Below are 27,162 nucleotides of genomic sequence, written 5' to 3'. Positions count from 1 at the left end.
TTGATTTCTACAGTCTAGCAGCTTCTTTTTCCTGCAGTCCTACGGTCTGCTCCTTGTATTCATCACTTCTTCTGACTTCCAGTTGGAATGACAAGGCAAAAGCTATGGTGTGAATGGAAATATCTTATTGTATATCTTCAAGGAAAGGGACACCATACTTTCCTTGTTTTTGGCCAGATTCTAGTTAGTACTGCCTTTGATTTTTCGTGCTTCGCTTGATTGGCCAAGGTGCTTTCCTTTTGACCAGGGTTTATTCTGCTGGATGGGAGGAAGTGCCAAGACTGGATGAGCTTCAGTTGCAGCTCACTATCTGTGCTTGGAGTCTTGGAGTGGCAATCCCGTTGGAGGGGTAGCCCTTCCATTCCTTGGCACTCTTGGTTCCATGCCATCTCACCTACAGGGGCCTGTCAGATCTTTTCTTGTAGTTCGGCAGATGGGATCTGCCGCAGACCCTTTTGCTTTTTGCCACTTCTTCCAAGCATTTGCTTAGGTTTTATGCGCATTAGTCCCGACAGCAAATCATTAAGTGCAATTATGCAAATATATTCTGTTCTTCATCTTTAGATACTAGTGAATCACAGTTTTCTTTCTGGAGGGCTCTCTAGCCCCAGATTTTTGGTTGTCTTGTGACACCAACAGGAAATTGTATGGTCTTTGTCCAAGAGCTCTCTCTCTTGGTTGGTAATTTGTGCCCTTTCCTGTACCCAGGAGGATCTAGGCCTACTGGTGCTTATCAGGGTTAGCTGTCAGAAATGCTGCTTGTATTAATTTTTGTGAGGCAAAGTGAGCTTCTTGCCCTGAGATAACATCACTCCCCTGCTTTAGGCACCTCTGCTGCACATCAAGGTTTTGTCTGTCTGTCCTATGGGTCTCTTTGAGGTGTAGAACCCAACTTTTTTTTTCCCGCTCCAAGGGCTTATGGGTTGGCTGCCTGTCATACAAAAGGGAGAAAGGTGGTGCCTTCAGCACTGTGGGGGTTTCCCTGTTTTGGACAGCCTGTAGCTTGGGAATTACCCATGTGTGAGGACTACCATCCTGTTTGTCCTCTTAAGAAAGATGGTTACTTACCTGTAACAGATATTCTCAGAGGACTTCAAGATGTCAGGCTTTACAATTTCCTTCCCACCTCCCCTGGGAGTTGGTTTCTCCATGCATTATCTATATCGTGGACTGAAAGGCTCTGCCTAAGTGGGCAGAAAGATGACTACAACTGCACATGCTCAATAGAGCATGTGAAAAAGCTCTAGAATCTTTGCGATCAAAGTTCCGTGCCGGGCTGCATCTGATGATGTCACCCATGTGTGAGAGCTGACATCCTGCTGTCCTCTAAGAACACCTGTTACAGGTGAACAACTCTGCTTTCTCTTATTTGTATTAAATGTACCGCCTAGTAAATTCATTGTGTGTCCCCCTAGGTTTTGTACATTTTGAAAGAGTAAACAACTGTTTTGCATTTACCTGTTCCACTCCATTCATTATTTTATAGACTTCTGTCATATCTTCTTTCAACTGTCTCTTCTCCAAGATGAAGAGCCTTAACCTCATTGGCATTTCCCCATAGAGGAATCATTCCATCCCCTTTATCATTTTGGTCACTCTTCTCTGTACCTCTTGTAATTCTGCCAGATCTGTTTTTTGAGTTGTGATGACCAGAATTCCACACAATACTCCAGGTGCGATACAGAGGCATTATGATAGGCTCTGTTTTATTCTCCATTTCTTTCCTAATAATTCCTAGCATTCTAGTTGCTTTCTTGGCTGCCACTGCACACTGAGGAGAGGATTTCAACATATTATCTGTGACGACGCCTGAATCATTTTCATGGCAGTGGCATTCCCAGTGTGGAAACATGCATTGTGTAGCTATAGTTCAGATTGCTCTTTTCCTGCTGCATCGCTTTGAACTTGTCCACATAAAATGCCATCTGCCATTTGCATGCCCAGTCTCGCAAGGTGGTCCTGCAATTTTTCACAATCTTCTTGTGATTTTAACAACTTTGAATAACTTTGTATCATTGGCAAATCTGATGAACTCCCTCGTTCCCATCTCTAAGTCATTTATAAAAATGTTAAAAAGCAGCTGTCCCAGTACAGATCAATACACAAACAGTTTTGTTTCACCTTCGTAATTTATTTTCCCAGATACGGAGAGCCTTGTGTTCACAGGATCAACTAATGTATTTTAGCGTTGTGAAAAGGGCAAAGATATTACATCTAAATCCTTACCAGTAACTCCCCTCTCCCCACCCCATATTTAAAAGGGGAAAATTATTATTATTTTTTTTTTTAAGATACACAATTTATTTATGCTTTTGTTGCTTTTTCTAATCTAGCATAAAACCATCTGTTCCTGAGGATCTGTATTTCTTTGCAACATTTAATTTTGAGTAATCAGTGAAGCCAAAATAAAAATGTCCCATCTTGTCCTAATATACTAAAAATGTATGATGGATAACAGGTGCTTATTAATTACACTTTTGCTCAAGAGTAGTTCCTATTTTGTTATATTATACTTTTTCACTATGAGGCGTCGTCTTGCCTGGTGAAATTGCTACTAAGCTTTACAAATTGTCGATTTTATTGTATATCTTGCTATTAGCTTAGACCAAAATTAAGATATGATAACTGTATGCATGTCCTCTTCATTTTGAAAGGAAATATTTAGATAACGTTTTAATGTTTTACTTATGTTTACACTTGGATGTGATTTTTGTAAATTGTTGGTGTTGCTCTTTGTACAGGTGTTTACATTGAAGAAATTCTAAATAAATGGAAGGGTGACTATGACAAGCTGGAACATAATCACACCTACATCCAGTGGTGGGTTAAATTAGAATGTTTTAAAAAAATGTTCTCATTTTAAAGCATTGCAGTTCATCTGAGCAAACTCCCGCAAATCATCCTTTGTTCTGATTTTTCATAGGCTGTTCCCCCTTAGAGAACAAGGCTTGAACTTCTACGCTAAAGAGTTAACTGCTTACGAGATTGAGGTAATATGAACTTTTATATAAATCCTGTGAGATCTGTGCAGTTCTGACGTGTGCGTGATGATATGATTCTACGATCTTTCCTTTCAGTAAAGGCTTTTCCCCCATCATGGGCTGGTTGGGATATTTGATGGTATTCCTCAGAGATTTAGTTGTGCGTAATTTCTTGCACATCTCTACATTTTTGTACGTTGGAGGCCTTGGTGAACAGAACACCAATGATTACTTGAGGTTCTGTTTTTGTGACTTCCTCTGCCTTATTTTTTTTGTTTTTATGTTTACATGCCATTGGGCAGATCAGAACTACCAGGGTTACGTGACAGTAATGCCAGCCCAATCAGCAGGAGAATGATCATTTGGGAGGTCTGGTGATAACTGATAATGGCACTGCAGCCTGTGCATAACCAAAAATAGCAGATTAGGAAGGAGAATAGAGCTTTTGCATCCAGGGCTGGAGCAGAACAAACTGAAAGGAAAAAGGAATGGAGGAAGTGTATGGAGCTAGGAGTATGCTAGTGGAGTTCACTGTACAAGAGGCAAGCAAGAACTGAGGAGAAAAATGAGAAGCAAGCAGTCAGTAAGTAGCATTGTAGTATGGATGGGACCAAGAGCAGAGGTGACACTGGTGCAGGTGCATAGGAGTGAGGAGGCACATGTGCTCATTCTCTGGATAAACGGATCCACGTGGAGCTGGTGGGGGTCCACTTGGAGATCCCCTATGCGAATTAGTGGTCTTTAGGAAAGAGTTACCACCTGTCGGGAGGGAAAACCCGGATGTCATACATTTGCCATTAACTGAAATGAAGACAGACATGCTGCTTTTTCATTCTCTCACACCATTACCACAGAAGCTACCGCCTCAGTCTTTTTTTTTTTTTTTTGTACTTTTCTCTTTAAAATTGCCCTGTAGCTAGGAGAGAGATCTTTTCTCTGACTCTGATCCCATCCATCTACTTTGGGGAAAAAGTGATGTCACGATAGGAGATGGCAACTTGAATCTGGTGTCCCACACCCAATTCTGCAATCTTTAGCCATCGATGCGCACTAAGCTCCTTGCAAACCCCCGAAGACAGCGTTCGTGTTGCTACAAAAGCTGGCGATGTCGCAGAAGAAAGTAGGACCTGATTTAAAGCACTTCTTCTTTATGGACTGGGAGGTGCACCATGCGTCTGGGTTGGTGGAAGTGGAGGAAGATGGCCGCGAGGAGATCGTGGCAGACTGTGAGCCAGCTGCTACTGAAGTTGGTATCTGCACTGCTGCAAGCAGGGATTGCTCATGTTTGCCGACAAGAGCAGAGTTTGCGCATTGGTTTGCTGAGGTCCAGCAAGATATGGCTGGTATAAAAAATGAATTTGGAGCTATAGTTAATGAACTGCGGGGAGACATCAGAGTTGGGCCAGAGACTCTGATCCGAAACTCCTCTTGATGACCAGGCTGCTGATCTCTCTGGATGTCTGGAAGCGTTGGCAAATGTCACAAAAACCACAAATGACCTGGAGGAGAAACTTGAGGACCTGGAAAACAGGTTTAGGAGAGCAAATCTCAGGTTTCAAGGAGTACAGGAAACAGATGAATTTGGGGACTGTTTTGAGACAGTGCGTAGTATTTGTGCCACGATTTTAGGAGCAGAGGAGTCCTCAGAGCCAGTGTCCACAATTAAGATAGAAAGGGCACATAGAGCGCTTGGGGCTCAACGCCAGAACATGCCATGTGATATAATAGCCTGTTTTCATAACTTCACGGTCAAAGAAAGGGTTGCACAACTAACCAGAAATCTGGGGTCTATTCAATGGCGGGACCAAAAGGTGGAAATCTTTCAGGATCTATCACCCATCATTACCCGTAAAAGAAGAAAATTTAAGAGCATAATTACAGTGCTGAAGAGAGAAGCTATTAGCTATAGGTGGTTATTTCCTTTTGGACTTTTTTTTTTTTTTTTACTTTTCAAGGCAAATCAGCCAGGGTGAAGTTCATAGCAGCTGCCGCGATGTTCTTGCGCAGCGGGGCTCACTGTTTCCATAACCAAAGAACAGCAAGTGGACCATAATTTTCAACAGAAAAGAAGAATTGAGCAACCGCAATGACAGTGGATCCCAGGTTCCGGGAGAAGATTTAAGGCATCAGTCGAGGAGTCCTTCGTCACCTAGAACAGCGAGTGGTTAAGGAGACTACGGGGACTGTGGGTTTGGTATCGCCTTGTTGGCTGCTTAATCACTAATCCATTGCTAAATGGTTTATTGGTGGGCATTGGTGAAGACGTGATATTTAAATGGGGGGATATTGATCATGAGGACTATAAGAGCTGATGCTACTGTTCTGTGTTTTCCTCAATGTTTTCTTGTATAGTTATCTGAATTAGGGGCTGGTGAGTTTTCTTACTGTTATTTGGGGAGTCAGGGGTATGATGATGGGGTCCTCTCATTATAGGTGTGGGGGGGGGGTTAGGCAGGCAGCTTATGGGTTGGAAGAGATGGGCTAGGCCTATAGAGTCATGCTGGGGTTGCATAGTTCAGTCTGACAGGGAGGAAGGGGTGACTGGTCAGTTTAATTCTCTGGTAAGGGAGGAGAGAAAGTTTTTCTGATGGTAAGTTTTTAAAAATAGTGTCACTGAATGTTAAAGGTCTAAATGCCCCCTTAAAGAGAGAGTTCATGGTGAAAGAAGCTGGGAATATGAAGGCCAATGTGATCTTCTGTCAAGAGAAGCACTTAAAAGTATGGTATGAAAGACTTATGCAGATGAGCCTGCCCGATTCAATTCTTTGCCCTGGCCACAAAAAATAATAAATATGGGGGAGTAGTGATTCTATTCTCCAAACAATTAGTGGTAAATATGAAGGTAGCTCTTAGGAAGATTTCTCATTCTAAAGGTAAATATCCAAAGGGAACTTCTCACTCCTTGTTAATATATACGCCCCCCAATGTTTCACAGGGGGGGGGGGGTTGTCTCTTTGTCCAGAACTCTAGCTGGTTGGGCGGAAGTTCATTTGATTATTGGGGGAGACTATGTCCAGATACTCTTTTTGGATAATTCTAGTGGGGTGAGTAGAGCTCAGAGGGCTAAGCTCAAATCTTTACTTACTGACTGGAACTTGGTGGATATATGAAGGCTACAGCATCTGACAGAGAAAGATTATTCCCTTTTATTCTAAAGTGCACTCCTCATATTCCAGGGTGGATTTCATCTTATTAGATAAGCTTCTGGTGGGTCGCTCATTAGGATCTGGGATTGGCAATATCACTTGGTCCGACCATGCCCCAGTCTGGATGGAGCTCCAGTTTGGGAGGGATTGTGTGGATAAAACATTTTGGAGACTAAACAAAGAGATATTGATCTTCAAATCATTTGTAGTGGAAATTTTATCTGCCATTGAAGAATATTTAGCTATTAATCATAACGGGGAGGGCCTGAAGGCAGTTTTGAAGGGTCAGTTTATTTCTAGATCTGCATCTTGAAGAAAGAGAATGTTAAGTTGAGAGTTTCTTTAATGCATAAAACAGCTAAACGAGCTTAGGCATAGAGAGGGGTCTACTTTAGCCTTGCTTGAATCAGCGAAACAAGATCTTCGTAACTTAGACTTGGCGGAGATAGCCATGCAGTAGGATAGAGTAAATCAAAATTTTTTTGAATTTGGCAATAAGGTGGGAAAAATCCTGGCTCATAGATTGAAATCAAGGGATATGCAAAATCATATTCATTTTTTTTTTTTAATTTGTAATACATATACTGTATTAAACATAGCGATAGTACAACAGAGTAAAAAGAACTGAGTCAATTATATTCATACATAGGTTCAGATCCCGTACAGAAAAAGTAAGCAAATGAAATATATGGCCAATACACTAATTCCCCATATATTGTAGTGACATAGTTCTTGAGTACATCGCTACACTGCGTAATGTGGTATATGCCAATATATGTACATAATTTCCTCCATTTTAATATACATAACACCCCATCCCCCCTCCCCACCTTTCCAAGACTCTTATATATGAAATAAAGTACTTTGAACGGTCTTATTCGGCTCTGTGATTTTTGTCAATGGTTATTCAAACAGCTAATCAGCATGTCAGTAAATGTATACCCCGAGTCCGTGATCTATATACCCGCCTCCGGGGGTGACATGTTCTGAGTATGTAACCAATATACCATGGGTTGCGAAATAGCCTGAAAGGCCTTCATGGTATCATGTTTCACGGCTGTAAGGTAAGACAAGTGGTATTGACTGTGTAATCTATGAAGGGCCACAGCCATAGATGGTATGTCTGGTGATTTCCAAGCCTTAGCTAATTCAGCCTTAGCTGCTATAAAGACTTGTGTGAAGAATCTACTGGTATAGTTAGGATAGCCTTCGATAGGAGCATGTAGGAGGACACATTTAGGATTCAAATCCCGTATGCCAGGTACCACCGTGTTTAGCCAATCAGAGACCCCTTTCCAGAATAAAAGTGCCTTCGGACATTGCCACCATATATGAATATAAGTGGCTATGTGACCGCACCCTCGCCAACATACATTTGAAATTGTAGAAATCATTCTATGAAGTTTCTTTGGAGTCAAGTGCCACCTATGTTGGCAGCAATCGACACTTTGGATAATTGAAAAAATATTATGTCCCATTCTCCCTGCTCAATTTCATCCCCCAGATCCCTATTCCATGCCTTTATGTGAGTAGCCGAGTAAGGAGAAAGGTTATTCAGTAATTTATAAATCTTGGAGAGAATGCCCTTCATTCTGCCAGAGTGCTCGCAAAAGGACTCAGAGTGTTTTGGTCGGGTACCTTATTAGCATGTATCAGGGTAGATAAGAAGTGGAGGATCTGGGCATAGGCAAGTACTTGTCCGATTTCCAGAGGGCCTGGCAAGGTCAGAGCCTCATATGCACGCTCAGTGGTGCCTGTAAGAGCCTGTCCAAAGGTAGTAAGCCCTTGACGTTCCCAAGCTGTGAGTTGTGGATTATCCATGCCCCCTCTAAAGAGTGTGTTATGAAATAGATGAGATAGCTGGTGGTAATCAGAGAGCCCCCACTAGCTTAGCTTTCCAATGCAAAATCATATTCTGAAGGTTAAAATCTATAGAGGGAAAGTATCTATATGAGAATCATTTGATCTCACAAACATTTGTTCAATTTTATGCAGATTTATATGCCCAAGACATTTATATTCAGGAAACTCATAAATGCTTTCCTGAAAGATATAAAACTTCCTTGTTTATCTGGGGAACTGAGGGATCTTTTAAATAGAATGATAGAAGCAGAAGAGGTAATTGTGGTGATTTCAGACCTCAGGTCTGGAAAAGAACCGGGACTCGTTGGGCTTTCATCCAAATTTTACAACACCTTCAAACCAGCTATCATAGGTCCAATAGTTGATATGTTTAATTTTTTGATGGGTGAGGGCGAATTGGCTTGGGGGCAAATATGGCAGGCATTATGGTCTTGCCAAAAGGAGGAAGAGATACCATCCTCTGCGGCTCCTATAGACCCATTTCCCTAATTAATATGGACCTAAAAATCGGTTATTTACATTTTCTGATAATAGAAGGACTGGGGGGGGGGGGGGCACTCCATGAAGTTAGCAAGTAGCACAGCTGGGTTTAAAAAAGGTTTGGATAAGTTCTTGGAGAAGACCATTAACTGCTATTAATCAAGTTGACTTAGGGAATGGCCTCTGCTATTACTGGCATCAGTAGCAAGGGTTCTTCTTAGTGTTTGGGTATTTGCCAGGTTCTTGTGGCCTGGTTTGGCCTCTGTTGGAAACAGGATGCTGGGCTTGATGGTCTGACCCAGCATGGCAATTTCTTATGTTCTTATGGCAAAGATACTGGCCGTGTGCCTAGGTCATGTTGTGCCATTAATACGTGGAGATCAGTCAGGCTTTGTTCCTGGCAGACTAGCTGCCGACACTGTGAGGAGGATCACTAATTTAATGTGGTGGACTAAGCATCAGAATATTCCCTTGGTTTTATTGGCAATAGATGCTGAAAAGGCGTTTGACAGGGTGCACTGGCCTTTTCTCTTTAAGATTTTATGGAAAATGGGATTGGGGAATTATTTTGTGGATTGGGTTCAAGTGTTATATCATCTCTCTCAGGCTAGTATTTAGGTAAATGGGGAAAATTCGGAGTTTACTATTCAAAGGGGGATTAGGCAGGATGCCGCCTTTCACCGCCTTTAATATTACTTAGCTGCACATCAGTGCTGTTTCTTGAATCTCCTTGACGCTTTGAAATTACTTGGTAGCGCTTCCTCTTCCCCAAACTGGCCACGTTTCGGATTCAGCCCTTCATCAGGGGTCTGAGCTCCCCAAATAACCCGAATGTCTCCCATTACTCACATAGAGCTGCGTGTCTAACCTTGTGTGGAAGAAACTATGGTATTTTGGGACAGTGTTTTCATATTTTTCACGGTTCTAATTTTGTGTTCAACATTTTTGAGTCTTATTTGATCTGTATATAAAAATAACGGGGGATGGTGGTATGTTTATGATTATAACAAAAAGCGGGTAACCTGGATGGTACCTATATATTACATTATATGAAACGACCACTTTCTTCTTTCAAAAATGTTTTAAGATGTTTTATCTTATGACACAATTTTTGAAAATATAGAAATTATTTTCTTAATTGAATAATGTGGGTTGCTTTTGGACCATTTTGGTAATTACTCACATTTTGGCATTTTTGGTGGGGTTTTTTGCAGTTTGACTGAGACATGCTTTCCCATTGGTAATAGATATTTGGGGGTGGGGTTGGCCATAGCCTAAATTTTCTATTTTCCGTTTTCTTATTAGGAATTCAAAAAAACTAAGGAAGCAATCAGGAGGTTGCTTTTGGCTTACAAAATGATGCTAGAATTTTTTGGCATAAAACTGATGAATAAAACAGGAAATGTAACCAGAGCTGCCAATTGGCAAGAGAGGTATCAGCATTTGAATGAGTAAGTACCAGTGCAGCTCTGAAATGCCTTTTCCCCCGTCATTGTCTTTCGATAGCATATTTGTTTCCAATTTGGAGGGGGAGTGCATGCCAGGTATAGAATCCTGTGTGCGTTTTTTCTCTGAACTGTCATCTTAGAGCGTAGATGATGCATGCAGAAGCATCCTTGTTCAAAAGATATATATTTTGTCACTCTCCAGAATGTACCATTTAAATTATACTTCCTTACTTTTTGCTTTTTCTATCCTTTTCATTTTCTGGTTTGTGACCTTCCCCCAGTCCTGCATAACTGCACTTTGTGCAATTCTGGGAGTGGAGGAGTAGCCTGGTGGTTAGAGCTACAAACCAGGGGATAGGGAAATACAGACAGTACCTGAATGTAATCTGCTTTGAAAAAGTGTGAAAAGCAGAATATTAGACGCTGAGGGAGAGAATTAGGATTGTATCTTTGGGTTTTCAATATGGAAGCTTTTACTTTAAAACAATGTTATAAATTGGTTTGTGTGTTTTAAAAGTATATGGTTGAAGTATTAGGCCCAGGTAAGAGAGTTTCTATTTCATCCAGCTTACAACAATCCAGTCCGTACAAGTGGGTTTTGTCCCCATACCAACAGATGGAACAGAGCATGCTATTTAAAATCACTTATGGTAAGTACTACTTTTCTGCGAGGGTACGGATACCAAACATGTGATGGTAAAAGTAGAAATATTAAGAAAGGCCAATGATATCTTCAAAGCTAAATTCTGAAGGATTACTTTTCCATGCTTATGGTATATGTGTATCTTACCATAACTATCATAGCAGGTGATATTAGTGAATGATTCTAATGTTAAGCATGTAAAATGTAACCAAACAATAACAGGATAAGAGACGACAATAATGAAAAAGTGCAAAGCTATAATAATTTGAATAAATCATTCTACCATAAGGGTGTCAGCAAGCCGGGAAACCAATGTAAGACCACCTTTTGTTGCGCTCTGGGGTGGACCCTTGTCCTGAGGCAGTGGAGAACTGCTCCCTGGTAGGGACCAGGGGGCGGAGCACTGGAGGAGACAGAGGCTAGGAAGAGCTTCACCACTGGAAGCCTGAGGTCCCCCCAGGAGGAGCCCGTAGGGACCCAGGCTGCTTGGAATTAGGTGGGCCTCGCAGGGTCTTCTGGGAGAATGAAAGTCTGGCGTGCCCACAGGCAGAAGGGGAGTGCAGTCAAGTTCGAGACTGGAGGTCAGATGTAACATGGAGGCCAGAAGAGCATAGGCGATGATAAGGCTAGGAACAGAGCCAGAATCTAGAGACGAGGTCAAGCAGGCAGAGGTCAGAGTCCAGGAGTCAGTCCGAGGAATGGTCAACAAAGTAGAGGTCAGGTACCGGAGGTCAGACGAGGTCGCAGGCAGGCAGGTCGAGGAACAGACTGGAGTCAGAAAGCAGGCAGACAGGTCAAGGAACAAGCTGAGGTCAGTACCAGTGAAACAGTCCAGTTTCCTTCTGTTCCTGTTCATCTCCCCAGGTAGTACCTCTGGAGTACTAGGAGGTAGGAACAGAAGGATCCGGGAACTAGACTTGATACAAGATTAGAGCAAGAAACGAACGCAGTGCCAATCTAGCACAAACGCTGACCCGATTGCCAAGGCAAGGAAGTGCAGGCAATGACTTCCTTATAACAGGGAATCAATCAGGGTGCATTGTGGAGCTAGGACCCGTCCTTGGCCCTACAAAAGGCTGGGCGGTCCGCGCGTGTAGTGGCATGGCCAACACAGCTGAGGACGCCGAGCTCCAGCGTGAGCCCTGGTGCACAGTGGAAGGCCCGGCGACCGACGTCGGGACCTGGAAGCGCTTGCAGCTGCCGCTAGGGAGGTCGACCCGGGACCTGCTGTGGAACCATGAAGGTGAGCAGGCCTGTGCACGGACGGGATGCGTAACACCTTTCAGGTGGTTGCCCGGTCTACTCAATCATCCATCCAGGGAAAATAGTGAAGAAAGAATGAAGGAAGATATTTTTTAAGTATTTTTTCTTGCAATTAAAATGCTCTGTTCAGAGACAAAAACAAAGTCGTAAGTTTTTAATTATCTGTCTCCCACTAAATATTTCAAATAATTTCCCAGCATCAGCTGATGTTTCTGTAATCTCTGCATCCGGGGCTAAACAAACCTAGGAGTCCTCTGTTGGTCATAAGAAGCACTTCTGATGGACCCTCCGGTTGGTGCCTCCTTGGTGGTAGGTCTTTTTTCCCCTTTCTACAATCTTTTGCGGTCGATTCCCGACTTCTTGCCTCAAGGTGTCTGCCAGTCAATAACCACATGCTGGGTCTTTTGATAATGGTGTCGACCGCTTTCGTTGGTGTCCCCAGTGCCCATGGACTAGAGATGTGAAATGGGTGCCGGAATCTGTTCCGGTTTCGGAATCGTGGACCCGCAGGAAATTACGTTTCCCGTGGTCCGGTCGTTTTTTTTTCCGGCTGTCCTGAGCCAACCCCCCCCCACCCTGAGCCTTTAAATCTAATTATTTACAATCCACCACCCTCCCGCCCCCCCCCCCCAAAAAAAAAAACACAAAAAAACTTTCCTAAAGTACCTGGTGGTCCAGCAGGGGTCCCAGGAGCAATCTCCCGCTCTCGGACCGTCGGCTGCCAGTAAACAAAATGGCGCCAGTGGCCCTTTGCGCTTACCATGTGCCATTGGCCAGCCCCTGTCACATGATAGGAGCAATGAAGGCCAGCGCTCCTACCATGTGATAGGGGCCGGGCAATGGCACTGATAGCCCCTGTCACATGGCAAGCGCAAAGGGCCATCGGCGCCATTTTGTTTACTGGCAGCCGACTGCCCGAGAGCGGGAGAGTGCTCCTGGGACCCCTGCTGGACCACCAGGTACTTTAGGAAAGTTTGGTGGGGGTCGCAAGGGTGGGGGATTATAAATAATTAGATCTAAAGGGTCGGGGTGTGTTTGGGGGGGGTTCCAGTGAGCCCTTTCTTCCCCCCCCCCAAAACGATAAGAAAATCCACGCAAATTTCGTGGGGTTTTTCTATCATATTTGGGGACCCCCAATACATGACTGATTAGAAAATATCATACAATATTTTCATCCATCAAAAAAACGATGCACATCCCTACCGTCATGGGTGGGCAATTCCGGTCCTCGAGGGCCGCAAACCAGTCGGGTTTTCAGGATATCCTTAATGAATATGCATGAGAGACCTGCATACACATTGCCTCAGTTGTATACAAATCTGTTTCATGCATATTCATTAGGGGTATCCTGAAAACCCGACTGGTTTTGCAGCCCTAGAGGACCGGACTTGCCCACCCCTGCCTACCGTGGATCATGTCTATCACTGATCCGCATGAGGTTTGTATCCTCAGGCTGGCGGCCTCGCACGATGTCCGTGGGTGTCATCTCTGTGATCAGATGACTCCCAAAGGTCGTCTGGTGCGCCTCGACAAGATGGAGAAACTTATTGGGGCCCCTAAGTCTACTTCCACTCCTGCATCAGCTCCATTGATGCTGAGAGGTTGCGGGGAGCTCCTTGATACACTTCCCCTGGCTGTTCCTCTCGCCAGTACCTCCAAGTATCGCAGGGAAGGTGATAGATCCTCGGTGATTTCCCCACTCTCCCAGACATCGGGATCTTCCACTTCCTCAGCGCCAGGGAAAGACTGGGCCAAGCATCGAGGGAGGTCCTGTAAGCATTGCCACTGGTCACCGTTGATGCATGGCTCTGGTTCCACAGCAGCAGCCTCCGGGCCGCCACCGAAGCAACACTGTCCATTGGAGGTCCCATCCTTCGATGCCCTTGGTAGTCCGAGGCATTCCCCACAGCCATCGGTGCCAGGCACTGTGCCACCTCTGAGACCCACGATAGAGCCAGTGATACCTTGTCCCCCTCTCTCAGTCCTGGCCACTCTGAACTTTCAGGAGGAATTGGACCACAGGGTGCAGTTCGTGATGCTTAAGGCTCTCCAGAGCATTGAGCTGCCAGTGCCACCGGCCCCCACACCGGTGCCTGAGCCTTTGCCATCAATGCTAGCATCCTTGCTGGAGCATTTGGGCATCTTCCTGGGTGCCCTTCCGACGCAGCCCGAGGGACCTTCTGTTCCCCAGCGGCCACAGATGCCCTCCACCTGAGCGCTCCCGATTCTCAGGTCCTCAGAGGAGGAAGAGACTGCTGGTACCATGTTTCCCAGACCACGGTTCCCTGAGCCCTTGCCAGGTCCTAGGGGCTTCCCGCGGCCTTCGGTCCCCTTGATGCCGGGGGAATCATTTGATTCCCATTGTGCCCTCGAGGCCTCCAAAGCCATCAGAACCCAGTGCTGATGCCCCTCACGGACCTCGCCCATGGCACACACTGGTCCTAGTGAGGAGAAAGGGCCTTACGACCCTTGGAGTGATGACTCCCCCCCCCCCCCCCCCCCCCCCCCCGAGGACCTGTCCTTTGTAGGATTTGTCAGGGCCATGGCTGAGGCCAACCCCTTTCAACTGCTCACTGAAGAGGACGCGCCACATAAGATGCTGGAGGTTCTCCAGTTCACCGATGCTCCTAAGGAGATCATGGCGGTTCCTATCCATGACATTTTCAAGGACCTCTTCCTCTGCATGTGGGAGCACCCCATTTCTATCTCCCCTGTCAATAGGCTGATGCTACCTACTTGGTGCAGCAGGCCGTGGGGTTTGAGAAGCGGCACCTCCCCCACCAGTCGGTGGTCATGGAGTCCACCTTGAAAAAGGCCCGGCGTTCCTGCATCCATGCCTCCGCCCCTTCGGGATGTGAGCACAGGGAGCTAGATGCCCTAGGCAGGAAAGTCTCCCAAGATGCCATGCTGGTGGCCTGCATCGCCGCCTACCAGCTTTATATGACCCAATATAATCGCAGTCTCTGGAAACGGGTCCAGGACTTCGCAGAGGACCTACCTCAACAACAGGAGGCCCTCTCGACCATTGTCCTGCTGGGTCTTGAGGCCAGGAAGCACCTATGATGTATTCAAGATGGCGGCCTGCGTAACTGCGGTTGGCATCTGTGCCAGGTGAATGGCATGGATCAGAGCCTCTGACCTCTGGCCGGAGATCAGGATAGGCTAGCTGATCTCCCCTGCACAGGTGAAAAAGTCTGGGATGCGGTAGCACAGTTGAAAGACCATCATGACACCCTTCAACAACTTTCCACTAGCACTTCTTACACCCATCTTTGGCCAGGAAGTCCTCTAGGTCAGGATTCCGGAAGCCCTTCTACAGGCAGAGGAAATATTATCCTTCAGCCTCCAGGCTTGCATGCCTTTCACCAGCTCCAGGGGCCACCCTCGCCAGCAGCAAGTGCCTAGGCCTCAGTGCCCCAGCAAGCCCCGGCTACAGACATTTGACTGGCGGCGAGGGAGTGAAGGTCAGTTGACAGTACCCCTGATGTCAGATCCCTCGGTCGGAGGCAGGCTTTGATCTTCACCCATCGCTGAGAAGAGATCACGTCGGACCAATGGGTCCTTAATATCATCAGACAGGGGTACTGTCTAAATTTGTCGGCTCCCGGAGACCTCTCCCCCATGTCTATCGTGGGGTTTGACCGCCCATCAGGTCATACTTCAGACGGAACTCTTGTGGCGGGCGCAGTGGAACCGGTCCCTCGCCTTTAGCAGGACCGAGGGTTCTATTCAAGGTATTTCCTCATTCTGAAAAAGAATGGTGGCTTGCGCCCCATTCTCGACCTCCGGGCATTGAGCAAGTTCCTTGTCAGAGAAAAGTTCAAGATTGTCTTTCTGGGCATGCTGCTCCCGCTCCTCAGAGAAGGAGACTTGCTTTGCTCCCTCGATCTCAGAGGCTTATGTGCACATTGCTATCTTCCCCAGTCACCAGAAGTACCTCCGCTTCGTGGTGGGGAAAGCACATTACCAATACAAAGTGATGTCCTTCGGGCTGGCAATGGCCCCCCCACGTTTTTACCAAATGCTTAGCAGTGTTGGCTGCTTTCCTCAGGTGTAGCTTGGGGTACGTGTTCCCCTACCTGCATGACTGGTTACTCAAGAGTGACTCCCGCTCAGGAGCCTTCCATGCTCTGGCCCTGACGGTGTAGATGCTGCAGGCTTTGGGGTTTGTTATTAACTTCCCCAAGTCTCATTTCTGCCCGCCTCCTCAGCTGGATTTCATAGGCTCCAAACTGGACCCTGGGCATATTTTGCCCAGGGACCGAGCAGTCGCCCTTGCCTTGCTGGCTGACCTTATCCGGAGCAGCCGGAGGGTACCAGCCCACTTTCTCCCTCTGCTGGGCCACATGGTGGCCTCTGTCCATGTGACCCCTCTGGCTTGCCTCTGCATGACGAGGGCCCAGTGGACCTTGTGGTCCTAGTGGCGACAAGCTTCACAGGATCTCGAGGCTCCTGTTGCAATCACGGACCCTCTGCCAGTGTCTCTATCCTGGTGAAAAGATCTTTCCAACCTGGAAAAAGGACTTCCCTTCCAACCCTCTCTGCCCCAGGCGATTCTCACTACCGATGCTTTCCCTCAGGGCTGGGGAGCCCATGTGAACGGTATCCACATGCAAGATCTCTGGATTATCTGACAGTGGGCTTCGGAGGCAAACGTCTTGGAGCTTTGTGCAATCCGGTATGCCTTGTGGGCGTTCAGGGACCAGTCATCATCCAAAGAAGTCCTGATTCGGATGTGCAACCAAGTTGCGATTGTGGTATATCAACAAGCAGGGAGGTACGGGCTCATTCCTGCAGTGTCTGGAGGCGGTGCAAATGTGAACTTGGGTCCTCTCACAGGGGATGTCTGCGTGCCACGTACCTGCCAGGTTATCTGAATGTCCTGGCGGATCGCTTAAGCCGCTCTTTTCAGCCTCACGAGTGGTCCCTCCACCCAGAGGTGGTGGCCGAGCTGTTTCGCCACTGAGGCACACCAGATATGGACCATTTTGCCTCACCTCACAACTACAAAGTGAACAAGTTCTGCTCCCTGTTTTTGGGGAACGGACATCTGGCCTGTGATGCATTCTCCCTCCACTAGGGAAGAGGCCTGCTATACACGTATCCCCCTCTGCCGCTCCTGCTGAAGACATTGCTGAAGCTTCAACAGGACAGTTTGACCATGATCCTGGTGGCGCCCTTTTGGCCACGTCAAGTCTGATTCCCGCTTCTGCAGGACTTGTCGGTGCGGGCCCTCATACGGCTGGGGATGGCACCTGATCTCATCTTTCAGAATCAGGGCACCCTGTGCCATCCTAACCTCCTGGCATTGGCCCTGACAGCTTGGATATTGAGCGCATAGTCTTTCAGCCTCTGGCACTCTCTGTCTGCATCTCCCAGGTACTGGTGGTGTCCCAAAAGCCTCCAACAGAAAGTCCTATAGCTTGAAGTGGAAAAGATTTTCCATCTGGTGTGCAAGGCATGGCTTGGATCCCTTCTCCTGCCCCTTCCCTCAGCTGTTGGACTAGCTGTTTCACTTCTCAGAGTCTGGACTTCAGACCAGCTCAGTCAGGGTCCACCTGAGTGCTTTCAGTACGTACCATCGGGGTGTCGCTGGCACACCGGTTTCCACGCAACCTTTGGTAGGCCTGTTCATGCGGGGCCTCCTCCAGCTGAAGCCCACTCTTCATCATCCTGTCACAGCCTGGGACCTCAACATTGTCCTGTCACGGCTCATGCGACCTCCTTTTGAGCCACTGTGGTCTTGCAATCTGAAGTTCCTCACCTGGAAAGTTTTGTTCCTGGTGATGATTACTTCTGCTTGTAGGATCAGTGAGCTTCAAGCTTTGGTGACCTACCCACCATACACAAAGTTCTTCCATGATCGTGTGGTGTTGCATACGCATCCGAAGTTCCTACCCAAGGTGGTATCAGATTTCCACCTTAATCAGTCTATTGTGTTACCCACTTTCTTCCCCAGGCCTCATTCCAACTCGGGGGAGTGACCCCTTCATACCTTGGACTGCAGAAGGGCCTTGGCTTTCTTTCTGGATCGTACAGCCAGCCACAGACAATCCACCCAGTTCTTCAAATCTTTTGATTCCAACAGACTGGGTAAGCAGACCCTGTCGAATGGGTTGGCGGATTGCTTTGCCTTTTGCTCTCAGCAGGCAGGCCTTCTACTTGCCGGCAGAGTGAAAGGTCACTGTGTGCTGGCCATGGCGGCATTGGTAGCTCATCTGCGCACAGTCCCCGTTGCTGAGATTTGCCGGGCTGCAACCTGGAGTTCTCTTCACAAGTTTGCGGCTCATTACTGTTTGGACAAGAACGGGCATCAGGACAGTGCCTTTGGTCAATCCATCCTCCGCAACCTGTTTCAGTCCTGAACCCAACTTTTCCTTCTATGAGAACTAGACAGTCCCTTTTCGGCCCATGGTGCCGCAGTTGTTGGGCATTCACGGAATTGTTGTTTACCAATAAATACTTTTGAGGACCTTCGGCTTCTCTGTGTTTACATCCCTCACAGCTTTGCTAGACCGACTCCCTTCTTGTTTTTTGGGCCAGTCTGGAGCTTGGTACTCACACATATGTGAGGACTACCATCATGCTTGTCCTAGAAGAAAGTGCAGGTGCTTACTTGTAACAGATGTTCTCATAGGACAGCAGGATGTTAATCCTCAGGAATCCCGCCTGCTGCCTCACCGAGTTGGGTTCTCCTTTCGGTTTGTTTTATTTTTTTTGCTTGTATTTTTCATCTATATTACAAGACTGAAGGGGGACCTCGCATGGATGCGCGGATAGCAGAATGCTGGGCATGCTCAGTGTGCTGGTCAAAGCTTCTAGAAACTTTGACAAAACTTTTCTGTGCCGGGCTCCATCAGATGATGTCACCCGCATGTGAGGACTAACATCCTGCTGTCTTAGGAGAACACCTATTTACAGGTAAGCAACTGTGCTTTCTCAAGGTATTCAACAGAAGACTTTAGCTTGGTAATCCAGCTTTATAAAGGGAAGCTTTTGTCCTTTCAATTTCTGCAAAACTCAATCTGGGAGCCTTCTTTGACAAGGTGTTAGGTCAGATATGCCTTAGGTTGGACATATCAGTGTGGCAAGTGTGAAGCCTCGCTATTATAGAATTTCCAAGAGCTTGATGATATCATCAAATCCTCTGTTTCGGGACAACCATTTTGGATCTAGTTTCATGAGCCAAGGTCCACATGATGCCCTTTCAATTCTCTCTCCTGTCTCTATGGTCATTTTTTTGCCTGAAATGGTAAGGGACAGCCTTATTGGTTGTTGCCTCAGAGTCTGTTATGGGGTATGAATTTGTTCCCCCCAATCCTGGATTCTAATCATGGCAGATGGGTGTCAGATTGAAGAGCGCATTATTGGGAACAGTTGGTTCAAGAATTCTGATCTCCAAAGAAAAGAGTTTGTTCCATCAACTGGTTGAAAACCCAAGGTAATAAGATTAGTCCCGTGCCTGTTTTTTGTCCTCTTATTCAAGGTGACAGAAGTCAGAGTACTATACAAAAATGAAGCCAGCAGTACTAGGTGTGTCTGAGGAGAACCACCTTCTTTTCCTTGGCTGGTAAGGATTTTGTAGATTTGAATCTGCAGCTTTTGTCAGAGGCTTACATTATAGGTCAGGAGAATGGACAGGCTGATCTTCTGAGCAGGAACATTCTGGATCCAGGCAATTGGAAACTAAGCCAAGAGATTTTTCAGCGGGATAGTGCTCAGGTGGGCAGATCTCACGTGGATCTAATGGCAGTTTGCAGTAATGCCAGAGTTTGTCAAGTGCTCTTGTTCAGCCTTGACCAAGAGGGGATTTTCTTTCTGTGTTACCTCTTTGGTCTCTGATCGGTAGATTTGTCGAAGGATCTCAAAGATGAACGATTGTTTGGTTCTGGTGGCTCTGTTTTGACGTTGGGAAACCTGGTTTGCAAATCAGATATGGCTCAGATCCTCTTTCCCTGGCATCTACCAGATGCACAGAGCCTTTTGGGACAGTGCTTGATAACGATGGCAAATTTTATTTTCTGTTTAACTCACAATGTGACTCTCAAAAGGTCAAGCTTGAAGAAAAAATGCTGCTATTCAATGTTTTCCACCCTACCGTAGGCCCACAAGAGAATACTTTTTGGGGTATTTTCAAGTTTGGTGTATCCTTGTCATTCTGCAAGAATTGGTCAGTTTCTCCATACTTCTGGTTTCCTGTGTATTTTTAGCTTCCTTGAGAGAGGCTTGGATAAGGGTTTGGGCCTTGATTTCTCTAAATTCAAATCACAGTTATGTCCTATTTCAGTGGTTTCCTATTGTATGTCCCCCATTTTTCTTTGTGTAGTTAAAAAGCTATAACCTCCCTTTTGGCCTCTGGTCCCTCAGTAGGACTTCAGTCTGGTTCAGAGGACATTGGTAAGCTTTCCTTTTAGCCTCTGAAATGGGTATCACTTATGATTCTTAAATTAGAAGCAATGTTCCCTTAGCAATCTGTTCAGCTTACAATATTTGAGCTTCAGGCTCTGTACTGGAGAGAAATGTTTTGTGTCTGTTTGGCCTATGCCTTCTTTCTGAAAGTGATGTCAGCTTTTCTTTAGATCATTCTTTCTGTGTCAGTTTTTCAAAGGAAAAGTGTCAAGGCAGTAATTTTCAAGATTCTTAGTACTCATTAGTTATTTGGAGAGATCTAACTTTTTTTTTTGTAAGACAGACAGGCGGTTTATGTTTTGACCTTGTAGAGGTAAGACTTCTTGGCCTAGGTAGATCATCATCTTAGTCTCTTCTGAATTCTTACTCAAGTGCTGTTTGTTTGTTTTTATTTATTTATGGCTTTTTTAATACCGATGTTCGAAGGACATCTCATCGGTTTACATGTAACAGGTGTAGAAGCATAATATAAAATGGAAACTGTGCAGTACATAAAACGGAACATAATGCAAACTAATAAAGTAGAACTGGGTAAGGAGAAAATAGATAAATCACATTATAACATAACATTATAAACGTTATAACATAATAACATTATAAACATGGAATTTACATTGTCAATAAATATAACGTTGTGGTTGGTAAGGGCAAAAAGCAGGGGAGGTGCTGTTAGGCTCCTGAGATGCTTCATGCTTGTTCTATTAGTGCATACTTGTTGTCTTGGGCAAAAGGTGGTAGCAGTTGCATTGGAATTTTCCTTGTAAGGTCATCCTTGTGTTCATTTGCAACACATTGCAGACTGGATGTCTTTAAGAGAGAGGAAGCAGCTTATAGAGTTCGTGTTTTTTAAAGTGGCTTTTACTTCGTAATTTTTTGGGCTTTGGTACTTTCCCCTTTTATGGATTGGACTGGTGCAGCAGGATGAAATGGAAGAAGACATTTTTACCTGTTCATTTTCTTTCCACGAATTCAGCTACACTAGCCCAGGAACTTCCCAAGAAGTTGGACCTTTGTGTCCTGTAAAGTTCTCTGTTCAGTTGGTTGTCATCTGTATGAATGATTCAAAGGAACAGATTGTCATCTTCAGCCTGTTATCTCTTTCCTGTCCTTTTTTGACTTTTGTTTCCTTTACATTATATTATCTGCCCAAGATCTGTTAGAAACATTTGATACTGGCTCTCTCCCCTGTATAGTCTGGTTTATTTGGTGACCTCTGATGTTATCACTATCCGCAAACCTCTGTTAATTTCGTATTGTCTGTTGGTTCCAAATGAATTAGGATGCATTGGGTAAACAGAACTGAAAGATTTAGCCACTTGGAAATAATGTATGAGCCAGAAGCAGAAGACTCTAATTTGAATAGAGTTTTGTGGCAGCTTTGTGTAGTGCTTTGATTTCATTTAAGAAAAGCAAGGCTGGTACTGCTTCCATTGCATGCAAATCTATCTCATCCATATTCATCGTGAATATCCTGAAAACTGGACTGGTTTGAGAAACACTGGTCAACCCAGTTTTCCGTTTCTTCCTGCTAGACCAGTCCTTACATATGGGATTTCTCTCTCTACTGCTGATGGAGACAGAGGACACACCCTTCTTATGATCCTACTCTGGACTATAACAGGCCAATACAATATCGGTGTGGGAAAAACGAGCACTCATGATTGAGCGCCTGCTTTCCCAATGTGCGCCAATCGACCTCTCCGGGGTGCACCAATTTTATATTTAAATCGGCTGCCGAGGTAAAAGGGAGATGCTAGGGGAAATTGTGCGCCTCTAGTTCCTCCTTGGCAGCGGGTGCCCAGGAGAGATCGGCTGTTATCCAGTTAGGAAAAGATACATATATGTATATATGTATGTATATAATATATATATATATTTTTTTTTTAATTGGGGGAGAATAGCTAATATCCTCATCAACGTGCATTTTTATGTGATGAGCGCTATTAGCTTTGCGGGTAGGGGGGACGTTGGACACTCTAATCCCCCTTATCGTATTAGAGGAGGTGGACGTTTACCCAAAACACATGTCCAACCACGGGTTAACCAGTGTGCGCGGCTGAGCGCACTGTATTGCATCAGCTTGTAAGAGAGGTGTAGTCCTACACAGGTACCTCAGTCTGTCTGGCAACTACAGACACATGAGGACTGGTAGCTCCTAGAGCCTAGGTATGGCTCAGGCCTGGTTGAGCTTCTCTGCTCCTGGAACAACAGTCCTTAAGGGCTGATTTTCCCAAGGGTTTCCTGGTTGAGTTCCCCTTAGGGCAGGGGTGGGCAATTCCGGTCCGCGAGGGCTGCAAACCAGTCGGGTTTTCAGGATATCCTTAATGAATATGCATGAGAGAGACCTGCATACACACTGCCTCAGTTGTATGCAAATCTATTTCATGCATATTCATTAGGGGTATCCTGAAAACCCGACTGGTTTGCAGCCCTCGAGGACCGGACTTGCCCACCCCTGCCTTAGGGTAATCCTAGTACTCTGAGGGATCTGTGGATTCCTAAAGGAGATGGTTCCTATGCTTACTAGGTGAACCAGAAGAGCGAGCTGCCTTTTTTTGTTCCAGTATCTTAAAAAAAAAAAAAAGAGGAATTTGTTTTTGTCTCTGAGGCCCCAGCACCACAGGCTGCAGGTGTGATACAGTGGCAGTAGAGATGCCACCACAGAAAGCAGCTAGTACCACCGTGGGGCATGCACAGCACCACTGCAGTAGCAAACTGCCTCTCCCGTAGCCTGTTGGATAAAGTAAGTTCCAAATGTAGTAGAGTCCTTTTGCCCCATTTGTGAGGGCAATCCAGACCTGGGCTCCCAGGAGAAGAATGGCACCCCCCCCCCCCCCCTTTTCAACTAAGGAAGAGCAAGCCAGGGTAGATTTTTTTTTTTTGATTGAACCAGACCAGCCCACTTTAGGAGAGGGAAGCCCCTTGCCCTTAGGTGGGCAAATTCCCTTTGCCCCTCCTTTGGATACCATGGCAAGGAGATCTCAGGTTTTAAGATGCCCAGTAAGGGGGGCCAGCCCCCTCAGAATAGGCAGCCTGGGCATATAGGACCCTAACAAGGGGTTCTTTTTCCCAGAATTCTTGAGGCTCCAGAATGCACAGAATGCAGTTATCACCCAAAGGACCAATAATCCAAGATCTCTCTCTCATCTGCTGAAACTCCATCCTCCCACCCCCGCGTTGAGCATGCTTACACAAGATTGCAGGGAAGGTTTCTGGTCAGGAGAGAACTCCACCCAGAAGTCTCTCGGGAACAAGGCAATATCTTTTCAGAGGAAGAGGAATCAATAATATCCCAGTCATTCTAGAAAGAGTAGCTTTCAGTCCTCATTTCTAATGTATTATCCACTTTGAGGATGACAAACCCCAGGTCAAAAGATTTCAGAGAGGGGGGACCCCATTCTCCAGGGAATTAGGAAACCTCCTGAGGCAATCCGGTTACACATTGTCCTGAAGCACAGTGTGCTCTCAGAATGGGATAGTCCCTTCTGGGGGATTTACCTCCCATCCCTGGAGGAGAAAAACAGTGTCCTTAGAATTCCACAGATTGACACTTTGGTCTCAGCAGTGATGCACAAGGCAACATTTCCTGTAGAGGGGAGGAATGGCTTTAAAAGGATTCTTGGAATAGGAAGATTCAATCCATTCTGAAAAGGGCCTTTTTATAAATTCCAGGGCTCTGCAGCCTCTTATTTGTGGAGGGTACGTAGCCCATGCAGCCTTGTGCTGGATCCAGCAGCTCCGAGAGAGCACGGAAACAACCCATTTAGCTGGCCATAGCATTTCTAGCCTAACAGCAGCAATTTTAATTCAACAAGGGAAGATACCAAGAACTAGACTGGAATTAATGATTTCAGCAAGAAGTGAAAGCAACCCCCATCTCAGGATTTCGAATATATGAAAAAGGTAAGGTTCAAGAGAAAAGGAGGAAGAGCTCATTTGCTTAAGAAGAATGTGCAAACCAGATGGAGTGACTTTATTAAAGGTAGATAGTTTGCTTACAGGAATAACTTAATTCTTTGATGGAAAGGTTATTTTAAGTGTATTATGAGTACTAATTAAAGAAGCTCTGGGTAAGAATTCAGACTTAAGTATTTATTTTTAAATGAAAGGACTGGACACAGCAAAGTTACAGCACAGATCACAACAGTTAGATGGTGGTTCTAGTGTCAGCACAGGTAATTTAGCTGCTCCAGACATCATTAGAGAGGGAGGGGTGAGCTCAGCAGGGAAACACACAAGCAGAAAGTCTAGGCAATTCAATCAGTGGCAAAGCAAACCTGTTGAGAGCAGAACAGCTTTCTTCAGTTATGCAGAATCATGCAGCCAGATCACAGCAAGAGGCAGCAGAGTTATAGCACAGGTCAGCACGGAGAATTAAATTGAAGAAAAAGTCCATAAAACAGTTATTAGCCAGATAGTCTTGGGATAGCCAGTGCTTATCCCTGTAAGAAATAGATCGGCAATTGAGAATCTGCCAGGTAGTTGTGACCTGAACTGTCCACTGTTGAGACTAAATGTTGGACCTCATGGACCTTAGTCTGACCCAGCATAGCACTTCTTATATTCTTAGGATTCTATCCAGGGAATTTCCTATTTCCATTATTGGGTGGAATTCAAAGTCTTACATCAAGTTTTTGTTTTGGTGTTCTGCTACGTTTCCAATTCTTGGTCTTCAGTTTGAAACATTGGAGTTCATGGTGGTGTTTTGCAGACCATAGGTTTATCTAAAGGACAGGATTCCCCGGATATTCTATGATGAAAACCTTTCAAAGGCAGAGTAGGGTTGTGAAAAATTGGGGCTGTGATCCTATTCACTGATTTTATTTTTTTATTTTATCATTCTGTTTCAGGTCCCAACACAACTATCTAAGAATAACCCGCATATTAAAAAGTCTCGGTGAGCTTGGATATGAGGGTTTCAAACCACCTCTGGTAAAACATTTCCTTGAGGAGGCTCTGGTAGAAAACACAATACCAAACATTAAGCAGAGCGCTTTGGAATATTTTGTGTACACGATTAAGGAACGGAGGGAAAGGAGGAAGCTCCTGCGATTTGCCCAGCGACATTATCAACCTCCCGAGTATTTTATCTGGGGTCCCCCAAAGAAAATAAAGCCCGAAGAAAGTAATGTGAGTAAAAAACCAGTCTCTCCTTCATGTGTCCGCCACAGTCCGGTACAAATGCAGAAAAATTTGAAGGATGCCAATTGCACACCCACTCTCGGAAGCGCAGACTGTAAAACGGCTGAAGCAAAGGGAGGAGAACTCTGCAGCCAGGCTGGAAATGCATCTGGTGGCGACACGGACGAGAACGGCACCAACGGAGAAAAAAGTGAAAACAAAAATCCGAGTTGTGAGGCCGAAGATGGGGATGATCCCCCAGCGAGAAGGAAAAGCCCTTCTCCTTCACCTTCTAAAGAAAAGGAAAATCTGACTGGAGGGTGTGAAAACCCAGCAACTGTGGAACAAGAGCCTTCTGATGAAGGTAATGAGCAGTCTGCACATAGTTTATCGTCAAATCTGAAAACCAGCAGAGAGACGGCTGAGCTGCCGTTACCGGAGTAGAATAAAGATGGGACCAAATCACATTTTAAGACTGCCCTTTTTATTTTCTTTTTTTAACCAAATGAATCCAATTATCTAATGCTGTCTTTTAATGAGGATCTGTTTGAATAATGGATGAGTATAAGAACATGTCAGCTAAATTTATATCTGGAGTGATTCAGCCTAAATACTGTACGTGTGTTTAGCTCTCAACCCTCTTCACCCATCACATTTCTTGAAATGAAGTTAGGTTAGTCTGAAACCTTGAATGATGGTTGTTTAAGTAACCTATTGCTTTAAGGTGACAGAAAAACTTCCTGGCCAAACTACTATTGAATATTTACAGTAAGTAAATTGGTTAAGATGTAATTTCCTTTCATGCCTCTGTTTTACTGTAAACCAATAAGATGTGCAAACGAACGTCGGTATAGAAAAGCGTTAAATAAAAATAAAATAAGTACTGCAAGACATGGTCCAATATATCCTGACATTGTTGTGCTATAGTAGTTTTCAAATGTCAACACTCGAAATATGAACTTGATATTGTACATGTAGTGCTTATTATATTTTAATTTACATTTCAATAAATATTTATAGCTGTGCATTTTCATACATATATGGTAGTTAACTTGTTCAGCAATTGCAGTATATCGGCATTTGTTATAAATTAAAGATTCCACCTCACTTTATCTTTTAGATACCTGTCTTGTGCTTTTGTTCCCAGCTATTTCCAGAGGCTGAGCACAATAATGAGGTATTCTGTGCTTTGGTTCTTCCAAGTCATTAGTCAACTCATCCGAACTCTCTAAAACATAGTCCTCCAATTTTAAGTCTTCATTTCTTAATCATGGGCTTTGATTTCCTGAAGTGCTTTCTTTAGTGTGTCTGAAATCTTGTAAAGCTCTATTGCTTTTAAGTTTGAGCTTGGGCATATCTGTAGCACTGAACAATAGTGAAAACAAGGCTGGTGGGGAGGGAAACTGCAGGTGAAACACACTTTCTTAAATCCATTGATGTATTGTGATTCTTGTTTCTATTAGGTCTAGAATCTTTTTAGGCTGATAACATTTTCGTTAGACCAACAGAAAAAATGCTGCAGTTCAGGGATGGAAAAATCCCAGGAGTCGGGTCACTCGAGCATCTACAACTTGGCTCCTGGTACCTCAAATTCAGAAAAATGTATACAAATATAAACAAAAAAAAGAGGAAAATGAGAAAAAAAATCTAAGCAAAATAGCAGCAACACAAAAAGAGTGAAAAGGTGAGAAAAAAGTAATGGAAGAATTTCATGGGTCCCTGGTAAATGTTATCTGCGTAAATTTACCTGGATATTCAGATAAACCGATCCAGGTTATTTGAGAACAGCTATTTCTTCTACCAGACAT

At 45.0% G+C, this 27,162-nt stretch overlaps 1 protein-coding gene across 4 annotated transcripts in view; it reads left to right on the top strand.

Moving 5' to 3' along the window:
- Positions 1 to 26,473, top strand: part of OGFRL1 (opioid growth factor receptor like 1) — a 52,144-nt gene extending 25,671 nt beyond the window's left edge. For 2 of the 4 annotated variants that reach the window (XM_029595640.1, XM_029595639.1), the window contains exons 4-7: positions 2,742 to 2,820; positions 2,924 to 2,990; positions 9,776 to 9,921; positions 25,084 to 26,473. In XM_029595640.1, coding sequence (XP_029451500.1) covers positions 2,742 to 2,820; positions 2,924 to 2,990; positions 9,776 to 9,921; positions 25,084 to 25,798 — 1,007 coding nt within the window. In that variant the 3' untranslated portion in view covers positions 25,799 to 26,473. Of the gene's footprint in view, positions 1 to 2,741; positions 2,821 to 2,923; positions 2,991 to 9,775; positions 9,922 to 23,905; positions 24,137 to 25,083 lie in introns of all 4 variants that reach the window. The other 2 variants (XM_029595642.1, XM_029595643.1) reach the window with 2 other exon arrangements.
- The last annotated feature ends 689 nt before the right edge of the window (positions 26,474 to 27,162 follow it).

Source organism: Rhinatrema bivittatum, chromosome 3 (genome assembly GCF_901001135.1).
Source record: "Rhinatrema bivittatum chromosome 3, aRhiBiv1.1, whole genome shotgun sequence".
Lineage (NCBI taxonomy): Eukaryota > Metazoa > Chordata > Amphibia > Gymnophiona > Rhinatrematidae > Rhinatrema > Rhinatrema bivittatum.
The sequence above is the reverse complement of the archived record's forward strand: the minus strand, read 5'-3'. Positions and strand labels throughout refer to the sequence as shown.